Source organism: Melanostigma gelatinosum, assembly GCF_949748355.1.
Source record: "Melanostigma gelatinosum genome assembly, chromosome: 8".
In the NCBI taxonomy this organism is placed as follows: Eukaryota; Metazoa; Chordata; class Actinopteri; order Perciformes; family Zoarcidae; genus Melanostigma; species Melanostigma gelatinosum.
Genome location: NC_136641.1, coordinates 11231011 through 11243224, shown reverse-complemented (window position 1 = coordinate 11243224; position 12214 = coordinate 11231011). Strand labels below are relative to the sequence as shown.

At 43.0% G+C, this 12214-nt stretch overlaps 1 protein-coding gene across 1 annotated transcript in view; it reads left to right on the top strand.

Moving 5' to 3' along the window:
* The window catches only part of ubr4 (ubiquitin protein ligase E3 component n-recognin 4), a gene marked incomplete at its 5' end in the record, with an annotated part of 49215 nt that overhangs the window by 24499 nt on the left and 12502 nt on the right, over window positions 1-12214 (top strand). Inside the window, 27 exons of the mRNA XM_079273090.1 lie at window positions 59-233; window positions 923-1124; window positions 1394-1557; window positions 2043-2259; window positions 2782-2998; window positions 3931-3994; window positions 4108-4242; window positions 4484-4658; window positions 4861-4992; window positions 5217-5338; window positions 5499-5610; window positions 5867-5991; window positions 6465-6642; window positions 7179-7283; window positions 7790-7927; window positions 8158-8326; window positions 8555-8759; window positions 8835-8948; window positions 9221-9430; window positions 9519-9668; window positions 9753-9980; window positions 10079-10157; window positions 10255-10497; window positions 10662-10830; window positions 11005-11149; window positions 11603-11688; window positions 11792-11879. Of these exons, the coding sequence (XP_079129216.1) occupies window positions 59-233; window positions 923-1124; window positions 1394-1557; window positions 2043-2259; window positions 2782-2998; window positions 3931-3994; window positions 4108-4242; window positions 4484-4658; window positions 4861-4992; window positions 5217-5338; window positions 5499-5610; window positions 5867-5991; window positions 6465-6642; window positions 7179-7283; window positions 7790-7927; window positions 8158-8326; window positions 8555-8759; window positions 8835-8948; window positions 9221-9430; window positions 9519-9668; window positions 9753-9980; window positions 10079-10157; window positions 10255-10497; window positions 10662-10830; window positions 11005-11149; window positions 11603-11688; window positions 11792-11879 (4147 nt within the window). The remainder of the gene's footprint in view (window positions 1-58; window positions 234-922; window positions 1125-1393; window positions 1558-2042; window positions 2260-2781; window positions 2999-3930; window positions 3995-4107; window positions 4243-4483; window positions 4659-4860; window positions 4993-5216; window positions 5339-5498; window positions 5611-5866; window positions 5992-6464; window positions 6643-7178; window positions 7284-7789; window positions 7928-8157; window positions 8327-8554; window positions 8760-8834; window positions 8949-9220; window positions 9431-9518; window positions 9669-9752; window positions 9981-10078; window positions 10158-10254; window positions 10498-10661; window positions 10831-11004; window positions 11150-11602; window positions 11689-11791; window positions 11880-12214) is intronic.

The following is a 12214-nucleotide window of genomic DNA, read 5'->3' as shown; positions in this document are numbered from 1 at the left end:
CGAGTACCTGGACGAGCTAACCGTGTCTCCATCTCGCTCGTCCTCCTGCCGTCTTTAGGTCGAATGGCAGCAGCAGTAAGGTGTCGCCTGCCCTGTGCCAGTGGTCTGAGGTCATGAACCACCCAGGCTTGGTGTGCTGCGTGCAGCAGACAACTGGCATACCGCTTGTTATCATGATCAAGCCAGACACCTTCCTCATCCAAGAGATTAAAACACTGCCGGCAAAAGCTAAGGTAAGGGCCCCTTACTGTACTGACGTGGAAGAGCCACTAGCTCTCCTCTTCTATCAGAAACAGCGACATATAGAATTGCATTGCTAGGACTGGGTCCATGTGTACTTCCTGTCAGCTGATGTCATTCACATACACAGGAAATAAACGGGGACACATTTTAAATGAGGTATCAACTGTGAAATGGTCTATAAAAGGGAAAAGGGAAGACCGGTGTTAAACGGAAGATGGTGAAAGGAGCATGAACTCACTACAAGTGCGCTGAGAAGCATGTTTCGTCTCATCTCTTGCACTAATGTACTGTGTTCCCCTTCATGTGTCCTATTCTTGTCAAGTAGTAGCACAAACCATTTTCAGTTTTGACCTTTTCTTGTTATTCAGCCAAATACAACAAAGACGGTGTGCAAATCAATGTATCCCCTATCAGTGAGCAAGTCTGTGTACGCATTGAAGTATGAACAGACCTATATAGAAAGCTTTAGTTCATTATGATAGACTTAAACGTATACTACATACTATATAATACCAAAACATACACAAAAGGGAATTGGTAACACTTACAAAATGTGACAATTAAGCCAGAAATTGTAGCAGTAATTGCTAAATCATTTATATGTTTTACCAAAAGTGTCGCCAATTGGGTGTTATTGCCATTTCTTAAGGTTAACGTTATAATTTAATATTTTCCCCAGATTCAAGATATGGTGGCTATCCGACACACTGCCAGCAATGAGCAGCAGCGTACGACCATGATTCTTCTCTGTGAGGACGGAAGCCTGCGGATCTACATGGCCAACGTGGACAACACGTCTTACTGGCTCCAGCCCTCACTGCAGCCCAGCTGTGGCATCAGTATCATGAAGCCGGTCCGCAAGCGCAAAGCCGCTGCCACGAGTGAGTAAAGGGCAACATGCATGAAAAAACAGCCTGAGCATCACACTTCGACAACAGCTGATTTTGCCAAAATACCGTGTTGTTAATTTTCATGAAGTATTCTGTAAACACATTTAGTAGCTTCTCAGGAGCGTTCTCAGTGAACCAGTCGCGCTCACTCAAAAACAGAAAAGTGAGGGATTGTGTTTGACAGAAAATGCTTACTTACACAGCATATGCTGTGTGCCTTGCAAAATGTTCATATTGTAATGCAAGGATTTTACTTTCAGCCACTCGGACCTCCAGTCAGGTGACTTTCCCAGTGGACTTCTTTGAACACAACCTGCAGCTGACGGAGGTGGAGTTTGGTGGCAATGACTTGCTGCAGGTCTACAATGGACAGCAGATCAAACACAGGCTCAACTCCACTGGGATGTATGTGGCCAACACAAAGGTAGGGACATTTTAATGGAATTATTCTCTGTTTGAAAAGCTGCAAGAGACTGCTGGGCTTTTTTTCTTATGTAATGGATGAATACTGTCAGGCAAGCATGTGTTTGTTTTATGGCGTTTTACTGTAAAAGCAAAAAATAGATACTAGTCGTCAAAAGAGTTGTACCAACATTTTGCACACTGTGCTGTCTTAACAACATATTTTATGCACTGGTGTTAATGGGCTCACTTAAATCATTCTAGTATAGGTTCAAAATTCCTGACTTGTACTGTATATAGCTTTAGTATCTTTTGCCCACCGCTGTGCAATTTAACGTGCTGGGGCGCTGAGTAAAGCATTATTATGCATCCAGACTAAATTGAGCTTTTTTTTGCTAAAACAGCCTGAGGCCATATATATTGTTGATACTGTAGTTGTACTGTTTTACTATCAGATAAATTGCGTAAACCACAACAAATGTTGTGATTCTGGTTGTTTTCTCCTAGCCTGGGGGATTCACTGTGGAAGCGGTCAACAATAACAGCTCAATGGTGATGACAGGCATGCGGGTGCAGGTGGGCACCCAAGCCATCGAGAGGGCTCCTTCCTATGTGGAAGTCTTTGGCCGCACCATACAGATAAACCTGACGAGAGCCCGGTGGTTTGACTTCCCCTTCACCAGAGAGGAGGCCCTGCAGGCGGACAAGAAGCTGTCCATCTTTAGTAAGAGCAAGAATGGGCGATGATGATTCCATCTGTTGCCGATAACCTCACCGCTATCCATTCATGTTTATAACTTATTAATTACTTACTTAATGTAACTTACAGGATTTAACTAACAAAGTAATGCTAAAAGCATGCCATACTGTGCCTTTAGCCCACAGTCTCAAAATTATGCTATTGCTCTTGGCGCAAACATTTATACTTTGCCACATGGGCAATTCCAATCAGATGCAAACAAAGGGCAAATTGCACTTAATGGGCGTGTTTGCGCTGTAATATTAATAGCGCAATATCTTTTGTGAGTCCGTCCAAAGGGACCACTGTGTCTCTGGACTTGCAGAACAACTAGATAATTAATGAGCCTCATGCATTTATTACAATAGCTAACCTCCAATTAAACATGGTGGGTGTGAGGATATTTATTTAGTTCTGAGCAGTTTTGTTAACTTGGATCACTTTGCCTTTGCTGCAGACTGTTTAGAAACCATTTTCTGATTCAGTTTCCTCTTCCTACTCTTAAAGTTGGAGCATCTGTTGACCCAGCCGGAGTCACCATGCTTGATTCAATCAAGATCTACGGTAAAACCAAGGAGCAGTTTGGCTGGCCTGAGGATCCACCGGAGGACTTCTCCTCTGCGTCGGTTAACAATGTCTGCAGTCCCAACCTCAACCAGGGCAACGGCACCGCTGACGGAGACATAGCCACCCCGACCACCACCAGCGGCACCGTGCTGGAGAGGTATGAGCTTTCAACTTGGGTTTCATGACGTCAAACACAAGTTGGCATTTACACTTCTCAATCACATGTAGTCCAGTTAGCCACACTCGTGATCTGATGAGATAGCGTTACCAGTTACCACAGCGTCAGATGTTGCAATACTGTTAATACGTTTATCCTTTTAATACCTGTGGGCAAATCAATAAGCAGTATTGTTTATTACAACATTTCATTTTATATGATTTGTTTAAGTGTACTAAGTTACGGTATTATTTTGTTAGATTAGCCTGTGGTTGTTTTATCTATAAACAGTTTCTCAATTGGTTTTGCATGAAATGATCATAATACTAATAGATGTTGTAAATATACATGTTTAAATATTGTGATAGATTTTATCCATATCGCCCACTTCTAGCATATCGTTACCCTTCATGTGTCCAGCTGTGTAGTTTTAACAATGGGGGGGTCGGGTTCGCTTAAGAGGATTTAGTGCATGGCTATCGTGATGTCATCTTTTCTTGCATGCTTCTCTTTTGTTCAATGAATCATTTGACTTCACTTGTTTCTTTCTGTGATCCTCACACTTTTTTTTTGTTCTTTTTTTCTTTTGCTCCCAAAAATACAATAAAAAGTTGTGAAACTGAGTCCTTATCAACCTTGGACCGGTTAGTAACTGCCTTTTCTCTGCTTGTTTGTATGGTTTGTGCACGTGTGCTACTTTGTGTGTCCATGCCTGAGACTGTGAACATGCCATGCACCATCTCCACACTTATACAACAACTAAATGTTTTTTTATTTTTCTTGACAACATTTATTCTTGCACTTGCATTGTTTTGGCATTTAGATCAGCACAGACTGTACCAGGTTCAGATTTGCTTTTTTCTGTTTTAAATTGGCTGATTTAAGGCTAAATCTGCAGTTGGAGCGGTGTTGATCTTCTTTCTTAATTCCAGGTTGGTAGTCAGCTCCCTTGAGGCATTGGAGAGCTGCTTTGCAGTAGGTTCCTCCAGTGAAAAGGTAAACCGATGAAGATATTTTTTCTTTGTAGCCTTTTAAAAGTAATAACACACTTGAATGAAAAATCCTCATCTTCAGGGAGCACTGTTGACTGCATGTCTTTACCTCTGTAGGAGAAGAATAAGGCTGCAGCGCTGGAGTTGGCCACTCTACTCCTGTCCATGCCGACCCCTTCAGGTGTGCAGCAGCAGACCAAGGGACTTCTTGCCAGCCTGCACACCAGTCGATCCGCCTACCACACCCACAAGGTAAAAATATCATCCCATGTGTCAGACTAGACCAAAATTTCAACATTTATCAACAGTTAATCGATTAATTGTATACATTTCAGAGCAGTTTGTTTGGAACCGAGCCCTCAGAAGTGCAGAATAATATTAGAAACTGAATTCTAAGCGCTCAAGTACATTTGGATGTTACATGTTGTGCTCATCTTCTCCGTTACTTGTGAAGAATACAACACATACTAACACTCTGCCTCCCTCTCATCAGGACCAGTCCCTGCTGAGTAACGCAGTGCAGTGTCTGAACAGCTGCAGCCGCGAAGGGAGGGACCTCGACCCCGATGTCTTCCAGAGACTCGTGATCACAGCCCGCTCCATTGCAATCATGAGACCCAACAACCTGGTGCATTTCACAGAAACTAAGTCACTACACCATGACTCTGGTAAGAGGCTATTCTGCTGGTGACGAATGTTGCCCAAGGCTAGGGAATAGCAATTTGTGTAAAGTATTTATATGGTTACATAATTACCCTTTCTGTTATCATGAGGTCATGATTAACAGACAATGTTCTCCTGAACAGCTGCAGCTAAGTAACCTAAAGGTTTCAATTAAAACTCATTCACGTTATTCTCTCCTTAACCAAGAAATGATGGACGATGGGCAAAAACATGTGGATGGTGAAAGCTGTAATTTCATCACCCAGCTGATGAATAACTTCTGGAAGCTCCATTCCCTAAAACCAAAGAACGCCTTTCTTGCTCCAGCTTGTCTGCCTGGTAAGTTCAAACTTTGGGACAATGACTCGGTATAAAAAATATATATAGATAATCTTAATATCTAATGTGATCTTGAAAATGACATTGTCCACTCACATTTTCATGTTATGTAGAACATTTACATTTGTATACGGTCTATAAGTGAGAATTAGATTTTGGTACTGCCCACCTGATTTAAAACGAGGCTCTGAGTGTGTGATTGTTCTTCTGTTCCTCTAACTAAGGCCTAACTCATGTGGAAGCAACAGTCAATGCCTTGGTGGACATCATCCATGCATACTGCACATGTGAACTGGATTACATCAATGTAGCCTCCAAAATCTACATGCAAATGTTACTGTGCACAGTAAGTATAGTACTTATATTGATCACTAGGCAGTTCAAGGAAACAGGAAATCACTTACTATAATTTGCAGTTAGGATAGGAACTACATGTACTACTGTATTTAAGAGCAGTACAGACAGACTGTCTTTAGGGAACCGTTCTGAATTTCATCTCGTTTCAGGACACAGCTGTGAGCTTTGCATGTAAGCAGGCTCTGATCAGAGTGCTTCGACCAAGAAACAAACGGAGACATGTGACCCTTCCATCTCCCCCACGCTCCAACACACCGATGCGTAAGTTTTCACACGATTCTCATACAAACCCTCTGTTTGTATACTGTATGTTACTTGGGTATTAAAACGTATGAGTTGGTCCTAAAAGGCATTAGGACAATTACACTTTTAAACGGTTTTCAGCATACGCATTCCATGCTTTGTGTATGTACAACCAACTGATTGTCTAAACTAAAAATTAAAACCGCTGTTGAGACTCCAATGACCACAAGTTGATTCAGTTCTGTTAAACTTTTTGGTTGATTTCCTTCAGCAGGAGACAAGGATGATGACGACGATGCAGATGACAAAATGCAGTCATCGGTGCTGACCGGAGGAGAAGAGGGCAGACAGGAGAGTCAGGAGCAGAATGAAGTGGACCATGGCGACTTCGAGATGGTGGTAAGCAAACGGGGCCAATTGGGTCTGTGGGTTATATCCGACATCACTCGTTGTTCACATTGTAAGAGGAAACTGGCGCTGGTCGAGCAATCCTCTGCACCCCTCACACAAAAACAATAAATCATTTGATGTATAAGTTAATATACCTGATCAGAATGATCCTGTTTTTAGTCCGTAATGATGAACCAGATAATAAACACGGTTTAGTAATGTTTGATTTCTCAAACACAAACCATAACACAGTAAATATTGACTGACCATATGTCACATAGTAACATCACGGTTGTGTTCAGCTGTCAATGATATCTAACATGAATTGTTTCCTCTTTTTTTTTCAAAGTATAACTTGTTTGCACGTCATAAAGACCACTGATGAACTCGCCCTCCAAAGAGAAATGGAGCAGCCACTGATTGTAAAAGAAATGCATGTTAAAGAAATTAAAAAAACACTTTTTGTTTTTCTGTGTCTTCAGTCAGAGTCCATGGTCCTCGAGACAGCAGAGAATCTCAACAATGGAAATCCATCTCCTCTGGAGGCTCTGCTGGCTGGGGCCGAAGGTTTCCCCCCCATGCTGGACATCCCTCCCGATGCAGACGATGAAACTATGGTAGAGCTGGCCATTGCGCTCAGCCTTCAGCAGGATCAACAAGGTAAGTTGCCAGAAAAGAAATGAAGCGATCAGTCTGTGGTGACCGAGCCTGGGAGTCCCACTCGACATTTAGACGCTCTCCCTGTCTGTGATGAAAGACTTCTCAACGGTCCAGAAACAAGTTGTTTGAACCTAAAAATCTGGCTAAAGGACAACAGAGAAGCACTGAGCAGTTAATAGGGATTGTGTGAGTTCATACCACCAACACAATTAACACATTTTAGCAAAAGAAGAACCATTTCTATAGCTCTAACACTTGTCACAAAAGTGAAACTTGCAGGTATTGAAACGCTCCCACAACTGAATAAAAAACACAATAGTCTACCTTATTGTCATGAACATGAATCACCCGAATTTTCTATTCTGCAAAGTGTAGTGTTTCACCCTTATAAATCAACCAATTTTGGCATTAGGTCATTGTTTACATCAAGTGGTTGACCAAATCTTTATCAGGTGAAGCATCACTTCAGGAGATCAATATCTTTGCGCTGCTAATGTAGTATATATAACGTAGTACATATCTTTTCACATTTGTAGGCAGTAGCAGCAGTGCCCTTGGCCTTCAGAGCCTTGGCCTGTCTGGCCAGGCCCCAAGCTCCTCTTCACTGGATGCTGGCACCCTTTCAGACACCACCGCATCAGGTAAAAAAAGTGTGTGATCAGCAGGAAGCTAGGTTTTTATATCTGCAAGGTCACAGTGGCTAGTCAATTTCAAAATCTCTTTTTTTCATAACATTTTCCAAAATCGTACGGTGTGTGTTTTGTGACCATTGATACTATTCCATCTTGAGACTGATGATCTAATGTGTGGCACGTGTTGTAGTCTCAGTTCACTATTTTAGAATTCAAACTGTTTATCCTCACGCTATGACTCGTTCGCTCTAGTAGGTAGTATTTATTTATATATATATATATATATATATATATATATATATATATATATATATATATATATATATATATATATATATATTATAGCAATGCCCCAATAGGTTAAACGCGAGAAAAAAAACATTAATGGCAGTTTGATGTGCATTGAATGTACTGCATGCTTTACACATTGTTGGTGCCCAAGTCAAACTACATTGATCTATCGCGGCCAGATGATTGCGGTATATTGACTGTTTGTTTTATTGCTATGATTTCAGCCCCAGCATCAGACGATGAGGGCAGCACAGCGGCCACTGACGGCTCCACGCTGCGGACCTCCCCAGCGGAGCATGGCGGCAGTGTGGGCTCAGAGAGCGGAGGCTCTGCAATCGACTCTGTAGCGGGGGAGCACAGTGGTGGGTGATTTCAGAACGCAATCAAATGCGACATACAATTTTTTGTGTGCCATCTTGATATTAACAATGTTATACATGTATATATGATGCTACTCATTAACCTGCATTTATCATTTTGAGGTGTCATTTTAACAAGCACATATTGCTTTTTAAGTTAAAAAAAACACTTATTGTATACATTACCATGTTTCCAGTTTGCTTAGTTGCAGTTCATGAATGTGTGTGTACAGTGTCAGGACGCAGTAGTGCATATGGGGACACAACAGTGGAGGGCCACCCTGCGGGTCCAGGCAGTGTGAGCTCCAGCACCGGAGCCATCAGCACCACCACAGCCCAGCAGGAAGGCGAGGGCTCAGAGGGAGAGGGAGAGACCGAGGGAGACATCCACACAAGCAACAGGTCAGACATCCCCGATGCCAAGTATGAGTTTATATCATGTCCGAAGGCTGAAGTTTAAGCTCGGCTGACAACAAACATCTGCCTGTTAAGACCCCAGCTCTCTTCCCTCCATGGCCACCACCATGACCATGGGGAGGAAAGAGAATTGGGAATACATTTTCTTTTAGGAAGCAGTATTTCATCATAAAAAAATACCATGTTGTGTTAACGTTTTTTATTTTATTTTAGGCTACACATGGTTCGTCTCATGCTCCTGGAGCGCTTGCTTCAGCACCTCTCCCAGCTCCATAATGTCGGTGGAGTCCAAGCCATCCCATACATGCAGGTTATCCTCATGTTGACCTCTGACCTCGATGGCGAGGATGAAAAGGATAAAGGGGCCTTGGATGACCTCCTGTCACAGCTCATTGCTGAGCTTTGCATGCACAAGAAGGTAACCACAGTCTCCTTGTGATGACTCTGACTTAGTGTGTCTTTGTTTTACTTAATCCATGTTCTTCCTCTGCAGGACGTTTCTAAGAAGAATGAGCGCAGCGCCATCAACGAAGTTCACCTGGTCATCATGAGACTGCTCAGCGTCTTCATGTCTCGGACCAAGTCTGGCTCCAAATCCTCCTCTGAGGTATTTCACTGAAGGCTATCAGTTAAATGTCTATTGAAATACAGAAATACATTAAAAAGAAAATGTAGGAGGCACTTTATTAAAATGTGTTAAAACAAGTACAACACCAAAGTTAGTTCAAAGCCACCTCACAGTACCCATAGAAGGTACTTCTATAGCTCACTTATCATTTTCTATGACACTGAATTTCTAAATGGACAGCTTTTCACCTCAAAACTAAGTTGCGTGTATATTGTACTACATGGTAGGTGCACCCTCTTTCTCTCTTCCAGTCTTCCTCGCTCATTTCCAACGCCACAGCGACTGCCTTGCTCAGCCTCGGTGCTATCGACTACTGTCTCCACGTGCTCAAATCGCTCCTGGAGTTCTGGAAGAGCCAACAGGGCGAAGAAGAGCCTGCGACCACCAGCCAGCTCCTCCGCCCACACACAGCCTCCTCTCCTCCAGACATGAGCCCGTTCTTCCTGCGCCAATATGTCAAGGTAACGGATCTTTATCTGTACAACTGGAGAAAGTTATTTTTGCAAAAGGAGTGTTACTGTGAGCTGACTCTGTTGCTCCCACCATTAGGGGCACGCTGCGGATGTGTTTGAAGCCTACTCCCAGCTATTGACTGAAATGGTGCTCCGGCTGCCGTATCAGATCAAGAAGATTGCTGACACCAACCCACGTATCCCACCTCCTGTCTTTGACCATTCCTGGTTCTACTATCTGTCTGAGGTAAGGGTGCATGAATTATTTACTTGATTTTCCTTTTTAACCTCTGTCTACAACCCTTTAATCCTGTCTCCCTTTTCTCCTCAGTATCTGATGATTCAGCAGACACCGTTCGTCAGGAGACAGGTCAGAAAGCTGCTGTTGTTCATCTGCGGTTCAAAGGAAAAATATCGTCAGCTGCGGGATCTGCACACTCTTGACTCCCACGTGCGCAGCATCAAGAAGCTCCTGGAGGAGCAGGGCATCTTCCTGCGAGCTGGTGTGGTGACTGCCACATCTGGCTCAGCTCTACAGTATGACACACTCATCAATCTGGTGAGTGTCCTCTGAACATCAACGTCATTAAGACGGCTCGTACAGAGGACGGAGATTTGTTTTAACCTTCTGTGTGTAACTTGCTTCTCTTGGTGCAGATGGAACATCTGAAAGCTTGTGCTGAAATTTCCACTCAGAGGACGATCAACTGGCAGAAGTTCTGCATGAAGGATGACTGTAAGTTATGTCAGATCATCTTTCGACTGGAAACAAACCTTTGAGGTTTAGTCGTAGGTTTTACATAGTTTTTGATCTGTTTCTCTCCTCTGTCCAGCTGTGTTGTACTTCCTGCTCCAGGTCAGCTTCCTCGTGGATGAGGGAGTTTCCCCAGTACTTTTGCAACTGCTCTCCTGTGCCCTGTGTGGCAGTAAGGTGCTGGCTAACTCTTCCTCCTCCTCTTCATCATTCTCGGGAGGAGGCTCCGGTAGTGCTGGACAGGCAGGAGCTTCTCAGTCCTCTCAGAGCAAGTCCTCCAGTAAAAAGAGCAAAAAAGAGGACAAAGAGAAAGACAAAGAGGGTGAGCCAACGACGCTCTTTCTCAAACTTCATTCTAGTTCTTCGTGTTTAACACATATTAAATGCTGGAATATGCTTCACCACCCAATGAACCTGCACAGTATATTTGGATATCATGGATAGTAAGTGCTAGATCTTAACTCTTTCTTTTCGGACTGACCACAGGTGATGGAGTTGGCAGCCAGGAGGATCAGCTGTGTATGGCGTTGGTCAGTCAGCTTAACAAGTTTGCAGACAAGGAGACACTGATCCAGTTCTTGCGTTGCTTCCTTCTGGAGTCAAACTCATCTGCTGTGCGCTGGCAAGCCCACTGCTTGGCACTTCATATCTACAGGTACTAAAGATACCCAACACATTGAGACAGAGATAGAAAATGTTGTCCCAAAGCGAGCCTAGTTTACGCAAGACAGCCTCTTTAAATGTGACTGAACATTGAGTTATAGCACCCATGAAGGAAAGCATAAACACATTACTTAATGGTGAAATTGACGTGTGAATCTCTCTGTAGGAACTCCAGTAAATCTCAGCAGGAGCTGCTGCTGGAACTGACTTGGGCCATCTGGCCCGAGCTGCCTGCGTATGGCCGCAAAGCTGCCCAGTTTGTCGACCTTCTTGGATACTTCTCACTCAAAACCCCTCAGACAGAGAAAAAGGTCCGTTTGAAGCCCTCACAAGTTATGGCTGTACTCATTTTTCATAAAGTTAATGTCATGAATTCAGATCATAAACTCTGATTTTGGAACTATATCTCTTGGTTCTCTTGATTTGTGAGCCTTATGCAGGATTTGAGTCCTTGCATGGCTGTGTAGTCTCTTCATATTTGTCCCAATAATTGTTTTATGCATTTGACAGAACATTGTTTGGCTATGCTGCTTTAATGTATCTGGGCTGTCTTGCTTAAAATACAATAATTTGAGACAGGACACTTTTCATGATTAATGATTCTTAATGAATCTTTGGGTCAAGAGTTGGACTGTGTCCATTATGTATCGCTCAGAGTTCTTATCCTCGATACCTAAGCCTATTTATCATTCAGCAAAACATAGATATGAGAATGCTGCGAAGTGTGTAAAATAGTTTGAAATGTTTCTGACTTTTTGTTCCAGCTGAAGGAGTATTCCCAGAAAGCTGTGGAGATCCTGAGGGCACAGAATCACATCCTGACAAATCACCCCAACTCCAACATCTACAAGTAGGTCAACACAAACACGCCATCTCGTCGCAAGGAGAATGCAATTCCAAGTAGTGGACATCACTTGCATACAAATGTAATGACTTGATGTTTTCTCCTGCAGCACTCTGTCTGGTTTAGTGGAGTTTGATGGATTCTTTCTGGAGAGTGACCCCTGCTTGGTGTGCAACAATCCAGAAGTTCCCTTATCAGTATGTGCAACACAACTTCACTAAATAGACACAACCTCCAGCCGTAAAGTACACGAGATGTTTAGCTGATACATTTCCAGCGCGAGTTTTACACATTTGTACGGTTGCATTGGTTACAATCAGTTCAACTGTGGTTTGTTTTGGATTTGTAATTCAACAGCTAATACACGGTGTGACAGGCTTAAGATGCTTACATGTATATCTATACGACTATTATTTATAAACAAACCATGGCGAACTACAAATATGCAGACAGAACGAGGACAAGTCACGAGAGTACTCGCCATAAGACCGTGCTACTATTGTTTCAAACATTGTCTCGTGTTTGTCCTCCA